The 17,243-nt window shown below is 36.3% G+C and overlaps 1 protein-coding gene across 2 annotated transcripts in view; it reads left to right on the top strand.

The window, feature by feature from the left end:
• Positions 1-17,243, top strand: part of OSBPL9 (oxysterol binding protein like 9) — a 65,253-nt gene that overhangs the window by 785 nt on the left and 47,225 nt on the right. For both annotated transcript variants that reach the window (XM_039319786.1, XM_039319782.1), the window contains exon 2: positions 12,198-12,248. In XM_039319786.1, coding sequence (XP_039175720.1) covers positions 12,198-12,248 — 51 coding nt within the window. The remainder of the gene's footprint in view (positions 1-12,197; positions 12,249-17,243) is intronic.

Raw genomic sequence — 17,243 nt, 5'->3', positions numbered from 1 at the left:
TATCGAATCTCTTAAAAACCTCCAGTGATGGAGCATTCACAGTCTCTGGAGCTGGGGTTCTCAACCTTGGCAACTTTAAGACTTGTGGACTTCAACTCCCAGAATTCAACTCCCAGCTTTGCTGGCTGAGGAATTCTGGGAATTGAAGTCCACAAGTCTTAAAGTTGTCAAGGTTGAGAACCCCTGCGTCTGGAGGCAAGCCTTTCCACTAGTTAATTGCCCTGTCAGGAAATTTCTCCTTAGTTCTAATTTGGATCTCAGCTTGATAAAAAGTTTCCATCTGTTACTTGTGGTCCTACCCTCACCTGCTTTGGAAAACAGGTCGACCTCTTCTTAATAAAGACATACTTAAAAGATTTAATAAAGATAAGACTTTACTTAGTAATAGCTTCCCTTAATAAAGACTGGAACTGTTATTGTGATGGTATTTGAGGGTGGAAATACTACATTTCTGGATAATGAGGTTATCACATATGCATGTAATTTCTTTCCGCTTAGTTCAAGTAACCTGTGCAAACTTGAAATTAATTCCAAATGAACTCTCTGAAGCTCCCATCTATTAAGCCTTAAACTAAGGTAGGGTTTATTATGTGTGCTAGTATGATAAATTTCATAATAATTTATCTTTGCAGAATGAAAGATCCATTAAATAAGAAAACAATAGAAAAAGTGGTAAACATTATGCTATGGTAAATGTTCTTGAGGTACCATTATTCTTTTCCTGCAACAATCTGTCTGAAAAAAAATTCAGCTAGCATAATATTTTTCGTACTGCAGTGGCCAGCAAATCACATTTACAAACTACATTGAGACAGGCTAGTGTCTGTTTATGTGCTAGTGAAAAATTATAGTAATTCACTTATTAGACTATATTTCTTCTGCCTCCTATTTAGCTGCATTTAATGTAAAAATATATTTATTTTAGTATAAAGGTTTTTTTTCTTTTAAATCATGTTTGATTCTCAGAGACTGCTTAAACATGTCTCTGTAGTTTTTTGGCAAGGTTTTTTTAGAAGTGATTTGCCACTACCTGTTTCCTAGGGCTGAGACCAAGTGATGGTCCAAGATCACCCAGCTGGCTTTGTGCCTAAGGCAGGACTAGAACTCACACTCTCCCAATTTCTAGACTGATGTCTTAAACTGTACACCAAACTCAAAATTAAGTTTTAAACTTTTTAAAAGTAGTTTTTTTAATTGAGTAAAATTGACTGTCAGTGTCAGACTTTTTGTGTACCATACGTCATCAAATATTAATTCCTCTCTTCCCTCCAGCTTATTCGATTTTAATTTGTTCAGATTAACTTAATATATATTTAGTAATTTAAATCTTATGGAAGTTGTAAAAATTGCTCTCTTATGGGGCTAGTTTCGGTTGCTACTCTGTATACATTTCCTTCAGAGAGACTTACTTTAAAATCAGTTGCTAATATTTTGCTATCTGTTTTATGTCCTGACTAATTCTGTTGGTTATTTCTACATCTCTAATTTTGTTGTTATATACTAGAATTATATATAATATGCAGCAAGTTCACCATGGTATAAAAAAACAGTAATCTTTTCTATCTGATACAGAATTTGTCTGTATCCAATTTCTTTTTTTATGCATATAATTGCTAAACTGCTGTCTTTAGGGAACAATTCAGAGTAACTGCAATGAATTTATAATGTAAAATAATAATTAAAAAACTAGACAAAAATCTCAGTAGCCCAAACAGCAGGATAAGTAAAACAAGCAAACTAACAAAATATTTATCATTGAGAATGTTCCAACTACTATAGGAGGAAGAAAATAATTTCTTAATTTACCATTGTGTAATATTTTCCCTAAAATGTATTTGTTTAGTAATCTTAAATGTATGATTTATAATAATAAAAATTATGTAGAATATGATTATTGATATATATTGATATTATTGGAATAGAAGTTAAAATAGGAAAAGAAGTGGAAGTTGCATAAAATAACAACAAAAAAAGCTTCTTTCAACATGTAAAAAACAAGAAAAAAGTGAAGGAAATGATAGGTCCATTAGTGGGGGAAAGTGGCAAGAAGGTGACAAGCAACAGGGAGAAAGCAGAACTATTTAATTCATTTTTTGCATCTGTCTTTACACAAAGGGAAAAAACAGACCAGCCTACCAAAAATAGTGCCATAAAAAACAGAATAGAAACGCAAGAAAACGGTAAGTGAGCACCTGTCCAGCCTAGACAAGTTCAAATCACCAGGACCAGATGGATTACACCCCAGGGTTCTCAAGGAACTGGCACATGTGATCTCAGAACCATTGAAATATATTTTTCAAAGATCCTGGAGCACTGGGGAATTACCAGAGGACTGGAAAAGATCTGATGTAGTTCCCATCTTCAAAAAAGGAAAACAAAATGGACCCAGGAAATTACAGACCTATCAGCCTGACCTCAATACCTGGAAAGATTCTGGAAAAGATAATCAAACAACGAATCAGCGAACACCTAGAGGCAAACAAAGTCATTACTAAAAGCCAACATGGGTTTGTCAAAAACAGATCATGCCAGACAAATCTTATTGCATTCTTTGACCAAGTGACAAAATTAGTGGATCAGAGGAATGCTGTGGATATAATTTACTTGGACTTCAGTAAGGCATTTGATAAAGTAGATCACAACCTACTACTTGATAAGATAGAAAAATGTGGGTTAGACAGCATCACCACCAGATGGATCCGTAGCTGGCTGACCGGCCGTACTCAGCGTGTGGTCCTCAATGGAACCACATCTACATGGAGGGAAGTGTGTAGTGGGGTGCCCCAGGGCTCTGTTCTGGGCCCAGTGCTCTTCAACATCTTCATCAACAATTTGGACGAGGGATAGATGGGGAATCATGAAATTTGCAGACGACACCAAACTGGCAGGAATAGCCAACACTCCAGAAGACAGGCTTAGGATACAGGAGGATCTGGACAGACTTGAACACTGGACGCTATCTAACAAAATGAAATTCAATGGTGAAAAAAGTAAGGTTCTACATTTAGGCAAGAAAAACCAAATGTACAGGTATAGTATAGGGGGTACCTTGCTCAATAGTAGTAACTGTGAGAGGGACCTCAGAGTCCTAGTGGACAATCACTTAAATATGAGCCAGCAGTGTGCTGCAGCTGCCAAAAAAGCCAACACAGTGCTGGGCTGCATTAACAGAGGGTTAGAATCAAGATCACGTGAAGTATTAATACCACTTTACAATGCCTTGGTAAGGCCACACTTGGAATACTGCATCCAGTTTTGGTCACCACGATGTAAAAAAGATGTTGAGACTCTAGAAAGAGTACAGAGAAGAGCAACAAAGATGATTAGGGGACTGGAGGCTAAAGCATATAAGGAAAGGCTGCTGGAATTGGGTATGTCTAGTTTAATGAAGAGAAGGACGAGGGGGGACATGATAGCAGTATTCCAATATCTCAGGAGCTGCCACAAAAAGAGGGAGTCAAGCTATTTTCCAAGGCGCCTGAAGGCAGGACAAGAAGCATGGATGGAAACTAATCAAGGAGAGAAGCAACTAGAACTAAGGAGAAACTTCTTAAACAGAACAATTAACCAGTGGAACAACCTACCTACAGAAGCGGTGAATGCTCCAACACTGGAAGTTTTTAAAGAAGAGACTGGACAGCCATTGTCTGAAACGGTATAGGGTTCCTGCCTGAGCAGGGGGTTGGACTAGATGACCTCCAAGGTCCCTTCCAACTTTATCTATTATTATTATTATATATGAATTATTATTATATTATTATATCGATCATCGCACAGTCAGCCAGATGTTCAGACTGGATTTGGCATTGTGTCTACCTATCGAGTCCTTACCCAGGACCTTGGGATAGGCAGATGTGGATGTTTGATGGTATTACAGATATCGTCGCAGGATGGAAGCAGTTTCTAGTAAGGCCGCCTTTTGCAATTGACTAATAGCGAATTTGTCAATGCCAATGGTGTTCAAGTGGTGCTCCAGTTGTTTTGGGATTGCACCCAAGGAGCCTATGACTATTGGTACTACCCTTGCTTGCTTTTGCCACAGTCTTTCTATTTCTATTTGTAGGTCTTTGTATTTTGTTATCTTCTCCAGTTCTTTCTCTTCTATTCTGCTATCTCCAGGCACTGCCACGTCCACTATCCAGACTTTTTTGTCTTTCTTATCGACAATTGTTAAGTCTGGGGTGTTATGTTGCAGGTGCTTGTCTGTTTGAATTCTGAAGTCCCAGAGCAGTTTAATTTTATCATTTTCTATGACTTTCTCTATTTTATGATCCCACCAGTTTTTGCTTACAGGCAAATGATATTTTTTTGCAGATCTTCCAATGCACCATTGTTGCTACTTTGTCATGCCGCTGCTTGTAGTCAGTCTGTGCAATCTTCTTGCAACAGCTTACCAAGTGGTCCACTGTTTCTTCAGCTTCTTTGCATAGGCGGCACTTACTGTCTGTTGCTGTCTTCTCAATTTTGACTTTGTATGCATTTGTCCTTAAGGCTTGGTCTTGTGCAGCCAGAATTAGTCCCTCGGTCTCTTTCTTCAATTTTCCTGCTCTTAGCCATTGCCAGGTTTTATTATTATCTGCTTTCCCAGCTATTTTTTCATGTATTGGCCATGTAGTGCTTTGTCTTCCCATGCCTCTATTCTGTTCTTCATTTGTCTTTCTTGTAGGCCAGTTTGGTCTCTCCAGTAGTTAGTAAGCCTTCCTGATATACTAATTTCAGTGCATCTTCATCATTGTTCTTCAGATATTCTTCCAAAGCCATTTTTTCTTCTTCAACCATCTGATGTACTTGTAGCATTCCACGCCCACCTATTTGCCTTGGTAGATAAAGTCTATCAATGTCACTGCGTGGATGAAGGGCATGATTCATTGTTATTATTTTTCTGGTCTGCCTATCCATTGCTTTTAGTTCTGCTTGAGTCCAGTCCACTATTCCAGCTGTGTACCTAATGACTGGGATTGCCCAGGTGTTGATTGCCTTTATGGTATTTCCTCCATTGAGTTTGGATTTTAAGATCTTCTTCACTCTCTTGATGTATTCACCTCTAATCTTTTTCTTGACTTCAGTGTGCTTGATGTTGTCAGCTTGAAGGATACCCAAGTATTTGTAGTACTCTTCCTCATCCAGACTCTTAATGTTATTTTCGTGGGGCATCTTGATTCCTTCAGTTTTCACTATTTTTCCTTGTTTGATAGTAAGTGTGGCACATTTGTCCAAGCCAAACTCCATTACAATATCTTGGCTATATATACGGACAGTGTTGAGCAGCGATTCTATTTCAGATGATGTTTTTCCATACAGCTTCAGATCATCCATATAAAGGAGGTGGGATAGTCTGGCAGATGTTTTTGATGTTTGATAGCCATGTCCTGAGTTATTCAGTATTGTTGACAGAGGAAACAGTGCAATAACAAATAGTAATGGTGATAATGAATCTCCTTGAAATATTCCTCTCTTGATATTAACCTCTCCCAGCTTCTCACCATTGATCTGCAACTGTGTCTTCCATTGTGCCATCGATCTTTGCACAAATTTTCTGATGTTTCTACTGACTCCTGTTATTTCTAGGCACTTTATTATCCAATCATGTGGCAGAGAGTCAAATGCCTTTTTGTAGTCAATCCATGCCACATTCAGGTTGGTCTTCCTTCTCTTGCAGTTTTCCAAGATCATTTTGTCTATTAGGAGTTGATCTTTTGTTCCTCTGCTATTGGGGCGGTTTCCTTTCTGCTCAGGTGGAAAGAGATTGTTTCAACTAGATGCTGTTGCACTGCATCAGCTACTACACCAGTTAGTAATTTGAAAGTTGTTGGTAAGCAGGTAATTGGCCTGTAGTTACCTGGTGTTGCCCCTTTTGCTGGATTTTTCATTATTAGGTAGGTTTTCCCAGTTGTTAGCCACTTTTCAATTTCTCCTCCTTGTAGTATATTGTTGAACTGCTTGGCAATGAGTGGGTGTATAACAGTTAGATGTTTCAACCAAAACCCATGCAGTTCATCTTCACCTGGTGCTGACCAATTTTTGATTTTCTTTGCTCTTTTTTCTACCATTTTTGTTGTTATTACTAGTTCTTTCATTTCAACTTCTGTTTTATTTGCATCCACCTCTTTTAACCAAGCCGCATCCTTGTTGTATTTCTTTGGGTTATCCCATATCTGCTTCCAGAACTGCACTGTTTCTTCCTTGTCAGGTACTGACTGATTCCTTGCAGTTTCTCCATTGATGGATTGGTAGAAACGTTTCTGATTGGATTGAAATTGGAGGTTCTGCCTATAGTTTGCAATTCGAGCTTCATATCTACTGATTTTCCTGGCTATAGCTGTTATTTGTTGCTTTATTATTTCCAGTGCTTCCTTGATCTTCCTTGTTTCTAAGTGGTATTTCTTGATTAGGTATTCTTTGGTCTTCTTGTTCTTCAGCTTCTTTTCTTTCATCTGTTCTAGCTTGCTTGCATGTGATCTTAACTTGCTGATCTTATTTTCTAGTCTAACCTTCCATTTTTCTGGTGCACTGTTTGTTTGTTTTTCTTCTTTGTTGATTTTGCATCCCAGGTATTCTGTTATAACTGCAGCTGTGCTGTACATTAGTTGGTTTGTTTCTTGCAGTGAATTGGTGCTTATACTTGATATTGCAGTATTTGCATCTTTTAATGCTTGTGCTAGCTGTTTCTTTGGAACAAGCTTCAATGCAGGTAGCCTTATTCTGTTGTTTTTGTGCTGTTCTAGATGCTCAGTTATTCTTTGTTTCAATTCTTTTATTTCTTTAGTTAGAGGGTTTTGTTCTTCCTGAGGAAGAGGTGACTGGTTTCCAAATGAGAACAGTTGTATATCTCTGCTGGATTCCTTCACTGCCAACTCCCCCTGGTTTGCCTCTACATTCTGAATTACTTCTGGTAAGGCTTTGATTTCTTTGCCCTGGGTAAACCTTTGCAGTTCGTCCAATTCTGTTTCTGTGAATACTTTATTTCGTGTTATAAATCGGCGTTGATCTGCTAGTCTCTGTTCTGTTATTTCTGATTCTGGATTGTTCTTTCCAGAACTGGTGCATTCGTTTTAGATATCCTCTTCTTGTTGGACTTGATCTGTAGTAACAGATCATTATTTCTTTGTTTTCAATCACTGTGTATCTGCGACGGGTAAACACCTTTTCTTCCAGTAGTTCTGCAGCTGCTGGCCCTGGTTGCTCAGCCAACAGTCCTGAGTCCTGTAACCCATTTTTCACCAGATATCCAGGAACTCCAATATCTAGCGCGGACCTTGTTAACCCGGGCGACGTCCGAGCCGGTATGGCATTCTGAAATTTACGTCTCACCATATTTTTTATGGGAGAGACACTCTTTGTCTGACTCCTCTGATGAGACCTGTCCAGTATGGTTGAACCTCTGGCATAGCTCTCATCTTCCTCAGAGTACACAATCCCCACAACCACGTCAAGGTAGTGCCTCACTGGGGGTTATTATTATTATTATTATTATTATTATTATTATTATTATTATTATTATTATTATTATTATTATTATTATTCTGGGTGATTATTTTATAATAATCTGATACTTTTAGCAGAATGTGATAGGTGCTAGTTCTGATGTATGATTTTAAATCTACACAACTTTTTTTCCCTCTAGGTATTTTGATTATACTTTATGTTATCCTTGATTATTAGCCATGCTAGATAAACTATCTGATTAATAGTCCAAAATACCTACAAGCACTGTTTACTTTACTAGACTAGTTCTTTTCTTTACTGGAGTAGTTCTTTATGTTCTTTAATCTGTAAAGAACATAAATCATGTTATTTTAGGAACTAGCTTGCTCATCAATGTATGTTTAGTACATAAAGTAACAACTAGTTTAATACAGCTTTAATTTAGCAGGCTTTCATTCAGTGGTCTTAGAATAAAACAAACTACATTTCTATTCAGATTATTTCAGTCGTTTCCCCTCCTCCCTGAAATAAAGGCCATATCCACTATATCTGCAGTGGTCTGGACAAGATAGGTCAGTTTAAATTTCTATGTCATATATTTGCATGAACTTATGTATTTACATAAATGTTACTGAACTCAGATACATAAAATGATAGGAAGCACTCTGGCAGACTGGTATAGTCTTTTACCTCCTTTCTTCTCTTGTTATATAAACTGAGATTGAGAACAAAGTAAACAAGCAGTTTACAGGACTAAAAGCAATCAGAAAGCAAAAAGCCTCCAAAAGCAGAAATGTGAAATAACGGGTTTCTTATTTGGCACAGATTTTCTGCTTTAAGCTAAAGCACTTGATCTGAAAGTACATGTAATATCAGATTACATGTATTATTACTTCAAATAAAGGGATATGCAATGATCTCATTCAGGAAAATTATGTAAGAATATTTTAATAAGTTGTAACAAAGTATACTTCTACAACATTTGGGAGTTTTAGATTCATAGGTACTTTATTATAGCCATAGGTTGTAATTTATTAAAAAGAAAAAGTGTGAGACAACAAGCAAAAACCACAGTAAAATAAATTAGAAAACTGGTGAGGTCAAGTATAATGTATTTTACAGTAGTAAAACAAAGCTTAACTGCATTAAGAGAAATAAAATCACATTGATTTGATAGTAGCAGCTTCAATTAAAATGGATCTGAGAAGCTTAGAAATCTGACCTCAGATTTGGGTTTTTTTGCTGCAACCAAGCATCTTTGTAATATGAGCAAAGAACTACTTTGAAAGTGTTTGATATATTATTATAGAATTAAAATATTAAAAATTTATGTAATTGTGTCTAATACAAGGTAAATAAATAGCTTTCCAGATCAGGACCTTTTTCCTGTGTCAGTATTTTTAACAGTTGATATTTTGAAAGGACAACTGTTTGCATTGGTTTAGTAAATAGCTTCTTGAGAACTTCTAGTAATTGAACAAGGTGTTTTCTGTACTGATATGTAGACAGAAGAAATTGATTGTTCAATGAATGACTTTTAAATTCTTAACTTATTTGTAACTTTGCAAAATTTTACTTTTTTACTTTTAATTTATTACTTTGTGAAATTTTACCTTTCTGGAGACAGAAAAGAATACAAAAATTCCGCATGGAAATAAAACTAAATTCTAGATATATAGTGAAAGATATTGATGGGTCGATTCTATGTTTGCTGTGAACTGTATCAAAATCTGTGTTCAGAAAAGAATACTGTATGTAGACTATTTATTTGGGATTTTGTTATCAACACCAGCAGATTAATTTATTTGCTGACATTTCTGTTCTGCTTTACTCAAAATGGTCTGGGTAGCATACACAGCAAAAAAAAGGAGTAAACAACAGAACAAATATACTAGCATAATCCAGGGTGATAAATTCCAGATTTAACATACCCTTAATCTCATTCCCAGAATCAGGTTCTTAGAGAAGTTCATAGGAAGGCAATGGGTTATATATACATGGACAAGTTATTCCAAGGGAGGTGTGCCAGCATTGAGAATGCCCTAGTTCAGGGTCTTTGCAAATGCAACTCCATGGGAATGACTTCCTCAGCAGGGCACTGGATCTTAGAACAAGCAGTCCTGAAGATAACCAACATCAGATATATACTGGGTTTTAAAGGTGATAACCCTAACCTTGAACTGTAATGAAAAACTAGTTTGCAGCCAGTGCAACTCCTGGAGTAAACATGTTATATAGGCAAATGTAGAGATGCCCATCACTACCAGAGTGACTGTGTTAAATCAGTGTAAGTTTCCAGATGGTTTTCAAAGGCAGGCCCATATAGAGTGAATTGCAATAGTTTGCTTGTGAATTGATGAATATGCAATGCAAGTGAAAAAGATGTAATTGTACAAATGCTCTCCTAGATAAAGTTTTCACTACTGCTCAAGCAGGAGTAGCAAATCCAGGAGAGTCTCTGGATAACAAACCACCTTTGCACAGTGGTTCCTTTATATCTGTGCAGGTAGCTGAAACGTATTTTGGTTTTTCGTAATCATTAATTTTTCTCTACAAATATCACCAATTTGTGTTGTGCATAGAGAAACATGTAGGATTCTCTTTGTGGAGTGAAAAAAAAAATCAAATCCTTTAGAAGAAAATGGGAAATCATTTCTCTGTCTTTATCAAAAAACATGTATCCAGAGAGACACTAGGAATGAATTTGACTTGAAGGAGATTTACTTATACCATTTTATTTCAAATGCATCTATAGTCAATAGTTTTAATTCCCTGTGGACACACTCTTCTCAACCAAAATTGCTGTTTCTTTTTTCTTACAGAACAAACTATTTATGGAAACAAGTTTAATTGAAAGAACTTTCAATTAAAGGGTTGAATTTTCACAGTACCTTGTTCATTTGAGCAGCATAGTTCTGAGAATCAAGTTTCCTATATATTCTCCATTCTCATTTTATGAGGAAAAATGGATTAGTTTTTCAAACTTTTATTGCTCATCCTCCCCTATTCTTTCATCCTTACTTGTAGTTTGTCTCCCTAATTCTATTAAAGCCTATTTCTCAGGAATAGCAAATGATCTGGTAAAGTGTTACGTGAGAGAATATGGACAAAAACTAAAAGCATGCATGGGAAGACGTGATTATTTTCATGGAATTGAAAGCATTATATAAAAAAAGCATTCAGTTGCATGAATCTCTTCTTACAGTCTGAACTTATAACTGATAAGTTGTTCATGTGAGCTGGATCAAATTCCTCCTGACATGAATATGATACTTGTATATAGTATCTAGTATACTTAGTATACTAGTATACTTAACTATCAATAAAATTTGGAATGTGATTCCTAATTATATTTGTAATTATCCTGAACAATGTAAATTTCTGGTATTGAAGAAATAGTATTGTTAAAACATTAGATCTAGTTATAAAATATCAGTGTTATGCCTTAAGTTTAGTTCCTTTGGATCTCTTGAAATTTATTTTTATATATTCTATTAAGCAGCTGCATGAGAAAATGATATATAGTAGCTGCATTAAAGTGTAGTCAGTAGGAGTTATCTGTGCATGTTCATGTGTGTCAAATCCCTTTTTTTTTATTTTGGATCACTGTCCAACTCTATTAGCCTTTTGTATTAATGAGTCATGTAAATAGGACTGGGAAAATTTTATATTCTGCTCTGTCATATGGGCTCTGAAATATCTTCATTCTTCTTATTCCCTTAACTCCCTTTTAAAGTAAAAACAAATATTATACAGCTATTCTTGTCCTCTTTGTAGATCTTTCTAGATTTTACAGGTAGTCCTTGGGTTGCAACGAAATTTGTTCAAAGTTATGATGGCACTGAAAAAATTGACTGATGACTGTTCCTTGAAGTTCCAACCATCACAGTACCCCTACAGATGCATGATAAAATTTTGAGTGCATTGTGATCAGTTCACATTTATGACCCCTGTGCTGCCCACCCCTCCCCCCAGCCCTGGCTAGTCTCAAGCCTCCACTTGCAGCTACCTTGCTGTGTGAGAAGCCCTTGGCTAAGTAGCTATCAGGAATTGCCTGCCAGGTGCTCTGGAAACATCGTTGTCTTGTGATCCAGTGGGAGATTTGTCTTGCAGCTGGCAGTGCATTATGATGGGGAGGATTTGTGGCCCCTACCTAGCAGGGTGGCAGCACCCACCTCTGTTCCCTAGCACCTGCCACAGCACCTATCTGTTCCCCTTGCTGTTTAGTAGCCTCCCACTTGTCGCTCTCACCCACTGGCCTGATTACCTGAAATTCCTGCCTCTTCCCACTTAGTGTTCCCATGAAGTCCTCAGTTAATGATCTGCACCATCCTGGGTTATGTCAACAACTGGGATTACTGGAATTGCCACCACTGTGTACTTTATGACTGCATTGCTTGCTGATGGAAATTTCAGTCCCAATTGCCACCATAACTCGAGGACTCTGTGTCACAATATGGTCAGAATGTATATAATATATGTTAATTGGTATATCTTCTTTCCATTATATGTATGTTAAGAGCTACAGCATTGATATCAACAGTTGATGAACTATTTTTTATTAAGTTTCATTATAAAATAAAAATAGAAAAAACCCCAAACATTAGAAAAAAGAAAGAAAGAAATGTGAGAAGAAAGAGAAAAAACTGATGATTTTCGATATTTTTTCAGTGCAGTAAAAACAAAAAATAAATACAACCTCAGCCTCTTGCTTTGCATTTTACAACTGTTGCTGAACTTTTCTTGAAATGAATATTATTTTTCTATTTCAGTCAAAAGATAAAATGATGCGAGGATCACGCAGAGGCTGTGTTAGACTAAGGGTAAGTATTTCTTAGATTTTTTTGTGGACTGGAAAGTTGAGATGGCTTATGTGCTTATTTCTATTTTTAAAAAAAAAACGTAAATCAATTTTACATTTCCTTTATATACTATTAAAACTCACATTGTGTTTATCTGTTTGTACTCTCAAGTTAGTCCAAACAGTGCATTATATTCCAACAATTTTTGAATCAAGGTATCTAAAATCTGCTAACTTAAACAATGTGTAAAAAATTTGGAACCCATTACTCTTAAGCAGTGCTTCTCAATTATTTTCTGTCATGCCCCCCTAGGAAGAAGAAAACATTTTGCGCCCCCCGCACGACTGTAAAAAATTTTTTTCTGTACAGAGGACCGATTTCCGGGTCTAAAAGTCACACGGGCGGGTTTGGCCAATCAGGATAGAGCATCATGTCTATCCAATCGGGTCTTTTGCATGTGTCACGTGCGTTGGCAGTCATGTTGTCCTCCGCGTCGGGCTGCCGCTTGCGAGTGAGTCGGATGATCCGATCTAGAAATCCAATATGACAGTATTTGCTGAGGTCAAACGAGCCCCCCTTTATGGAGCCTCGGGGGGCACGCCCCACTATTTGAGAAGCACTGCTCTTAAGGAACTAAAATTTCCACAATGTTTAGACCAGTTTTATTTCCAAAGTTGTTGGTTGTTGCAACATCCCTTTGGTCATATGATTGCGATTTCTGATGCTCCCTGCAAGCCTCCCAAATAGGAAGTCAATGGGGAAGTCAAAGAAGTTGCTCTCGTTTCCACTGTTTTTTTTTTTTTTTGCCTGCCTGTGGTCATTGCATTTATCTGTTTCAGTAAGAAAATATTTTCTTCATTTGCTACTACAGTTATTTCATAAGTTCATTTGCTACTACAGTTATTTTTCTATTTTTGATGCTCTTCTTAGATGATCATGGAACCACTCAGCATTGGGGTGGTCAGCCTAAATTTACTATTCATTCTGGTCACATCAAACTTTATTACCTTTCTCTCAGAGGATAACCCAATGGGTCACTGGATTATCTAGTTTTATATAAATACATTTAATAATTACTCAGTTGCAAAGTATTTGAGGCCTGTACAATTGTACTGAGAAAATTTCAAGAGTACCGATGGCCAGTCTGCTCAGCTTTCAAATAAAAAAAGAAAGAAGATGTTCACTTCACCTTGTCCACACTTTTTGGATTATTGCTTGATTTGTTGTTGTTGTCAATTGCAAAGTCGTGTCCGACCCATCGCGACCCCATGGACAACGTTCCTCCAGGTCTTCCTGTCCTCTACCATTTTCTGGAGTCCATTTAAGTTCACACCTACTGCTTCAGTGACTCCATCCAGCCATCTCATTCTCTGTCGTCCCCTTCTTCTATTGCCCTCAATCTTTCCCAGCATTAGGCCCTTCTCCAGTGAGTCCTTCCTTCTCATTAGGTGACCAAAGTATTTGAGTTTCAACTTCAGGATCTGGCCTTCTAAAGAGCAGTCGGGGTTGATCTCTTCTAGGACTGACCGGTTTGAACGCCTTGCAGTCCAAGGGACTCGCAGGAGTCTTCTCCAGAACCATAGTTCAAAGGCCTCAATTCTTTTGCGCTCAGCCTTTCTTATGGTCCAACTTTCACAGCCATACATTGCAACTGGGAAAACCATGGCCTGGACTATACGCACTTTTGTTGGCAGGGTGATGTCTCTGCTTTTTAGTATGCTGTCTAGATTTGCCATAGCTTTCCTCCCCAGGAGCAAGCGTCTTTTAATTTCTTGGCTGCAATCTCCATCTGAGGTGATCTTGGAGCCCAGAAAAATAAAATCTGTCACTACCTCCATTTCTTCCCCATCTATTTGCCAGGAATTGAGAGGGCCAGATGCCATGATTTTGGTTTTCTTAATGTTGAGTTTCAAGCCAACTTTTGCACTCTCCTTCTTAACCCGCATCAAGAGGCTCTTTAGTTCCTCTTCACTTTCTGCCATTAGAGTGGTATCATCTGCATATCTTAGGTTGTTGATATTTCTCCCGGCAATCTTAATTCCAACTTTTGATTCATCTAGCCCTGCCTTTCTCACGATGTGCTCTGCATATAAGTTAAATAGGCAGGGCCACAATATACAGTCTTGCTGGACTCCTTTCCCAATTTTGAACCAATCAGTGGTTCCGTGTCCAGTTCTCACTGTTGCTTCTTGACCCGCATATAGGTTTCTCAAGAGACAAATAAGATGGTCTGGTATTCCCATCTCTTTAAGAACTTGCCACAATTTGTTGTGATCCACACAATCAAAGGCTTTAGCATAGTCAATGAAGCAGAAGTAGATGTTTTTCTGGAACTCCCTAGCTTTCACTGCTTTATTACTACTCGTAAATTATTATTTTTTTTTGTTTCTATTTCTGAGAAATAGAATATCCACTGTATTTATAATAATAAATTATAGTAATGACATTCTTCTCCCTGCATTACTGGGAGAAAGTTATGGTAGTATATGATATTCCTGTAGTATAATAATCCTGTTATTCATATTTTTTTCCTAAAGAAAATGTTTTGGGTAGACTGTGAAGTTAAGGTCTATTCAGGAATCAGGTGATGAGGGACAAAACTGTGCTACAGTTATTTTCACACTTTGCCTAAATCATATTGAACAGAATTGGATTTTTAAATAAATATGCCAATAAATATAAATTGACAATTACATATTTTCTTACCTAGTAGTAAGTTTTCCTAAATTCAATGTTACAGGTTTCTGACAAGAAATGCAAAATGTTGCTATGTATTTTCTTTGCCATATTTATTAAAAAATAATGGCATATTGATTGGACAAAATAGAATCAGAGACTTTCTTTTTCCAATTTTGAATTTTTAACCTGAGTTATAGAATTTGTACATATAGGGAGTTTTTTGGTTTCACAGCAAATGTATAAAAATATGTGTAACTTATAATGCACAACTAATCATTTACATGCTGAAATAGCTTAATGTATAATTGTCCAAACGTTTATAAGCATATTCTTTTTTATTTGTATTTATATTCTACCTTCCCTCCAGAAGCTAAAGGGCTTATTTTTATATCAACTTGATGAAATAGGCTTACCTCACAGATAGTGATGGCCAGGTGGAGCACATTTCTGGTTCACCTCAGGTAGAAAAATGTCTTGAGATATTCCTACTGAGCAATGGGAGCTTTCTGTGGTTCAGTTTGGCTGTTCAGCTTGAATCTGACTGTGACTGGATTGTTTTAACAATGGTTTGTTAAGTAAACCAAACTTGCCTGGATTCATGTAACATCCTAAAATATGGTTTACAAATTAAGTATATTTATATAAAAACCTATGTCACAATATCTATTGTGTTTTGATGTGATTTCTGTGTCTTGTTCTGAAATGTGTGCATGTTTGAAGGAGGTTATGTGTATTTCTTCTCTTAAGTGTGCCTTATATAAGAGATCAATTAATTCATTGTCTATCATAGACAAGGTATTAATATTTTTCCAGGATCTCCCAGGACTGCATGGAAGACAATTCTCCCTAAAATATATAATTAAAATATGCTAGTAACTTGTATATAAAGCAGCTGTTTTTGAGAGTGTACATATGTATGATAAGCTTTGAAGGTGCAGTAGGGAATCTACTTTAACTCCAACACCCATTAGAGTTGAAACCAGGACTTAGAATTAAGATTTCTTATGCATGTTACAATAGTTGTTCTTGTTTCTATTTATGTTAAAAGTCAATTGGAAAGTCTATCTTTAAAATACTGTCATAAATTTCCAGTTTTTAATTACCTCTAATATTGCAGAATTGACCATTTGGGATTTTTGATTATGCTTTTATCTTTTTTATTGGGGGTATCTGTCAGTTGGACTTAACAAAGCATGGGGTAGAAAAAATGGTCAATTTACAGAAGGGCAAAAGGACTATACTTTGGGAAATAAACCTATGACATGGAAATTAAAGAGAATTCACCAAGAGGCCTATTTATTAACACTGCAGTACTGCACCTGAATGTGTTTGCCACTGAACTAAGTAATCAGTGTTTCTATATCCTATGTAGTCCTTTTGCAGATATATTTACTACTGCATCTATAGTCATTTATCTTTGTATCTTGTAAGTTTATAAAAAAAATAAAAAATTTGCTGAGAGGCATTAATAGGGCAAGAAAATGGTTAATCACTAAGAGAGAATTTTACTTGTTATTTTAGAACAAGAAAAAGAGCAAGAAAAGTTATGCTTTTTGACAGATATAGTGGTCTGTCAAAAAGTATAATGTCTTTTGCTTTTTTTCTTGTTCTAACTTTGATTTGTCGGTTCTTTGAAGATTTCTGTATCTTTAAGACTCCAACTAAGAGCTGTTTAAAATAATGATTATAATAAATTTAATACTGAATAGAATGAGGAGGTTCCAGCCTGCTAGGACAACTCATGTCAAGATTCTTTCCCCTGTGCAAGAATTTGTAATCATTTGACTTACAAAAATTTAATTCACATCATGGAATGCTAGCTTCGTTTTTGAAGATCCCAGAAATAATAGCGATGAATTATACTTACAACCAGTCCTCAAAGTTATGGTCATCCTCTTTTGTATGACTTTAAGTACTTTGTACATAGACTAACCTTGTTACTATTACCATATGTAAAATTAATCTTCCACAAGTCTTTTCTAATTCAGTATCCATAAGTCCCAATAAAAATATTCTAGTCTCTTTGCAATAAAATCTTTAAAACTCTTTGTATCATTGTAAGTATTTGTATCTAACTTTTCTTGGCTTTTTCACAAGTATATGGTAAAATGTTCTTTCATCCTGCCTTGGGTTGGACTAGAAGACCTCCAAGGTCCCTTCTAATAGTATGATACTACGTTTTTCACATTTCCAACATTGCCTTGAGGTATTTTTATACATTTTTGGTGATTTCTCTACTATTATGTACCCACAATACATACTTTTATAATGTTTTTTCTTAAATTATTATTTTTCCTCCTAGCATTTATAACACAATGTAAATTTTATCCTATTTAC

The sequence above is a fragment of the Crotalus tigris genome, unplaced genomic scaffold (genome assembly GCF_016545835.1).
Source record: "Crotalus tigris isolate CLP2741 ecotype Arizona unplaced genomic scaffold, ASM1654583v1 scf7180000023617.9722795, whole genome shotgun sequence".
NCBI classification, from domain to species: Eukaryota; Metazoa; Chordata; class Lepidosauria; order Squamata; family Viperidae; genus Crotalus; species Crotalus tigris.
The sequence above is the reverse complement of the archived record's forward strand: the minus strand, read 5'-3'. Positions and strand labels throughout refer to the sequence as shown.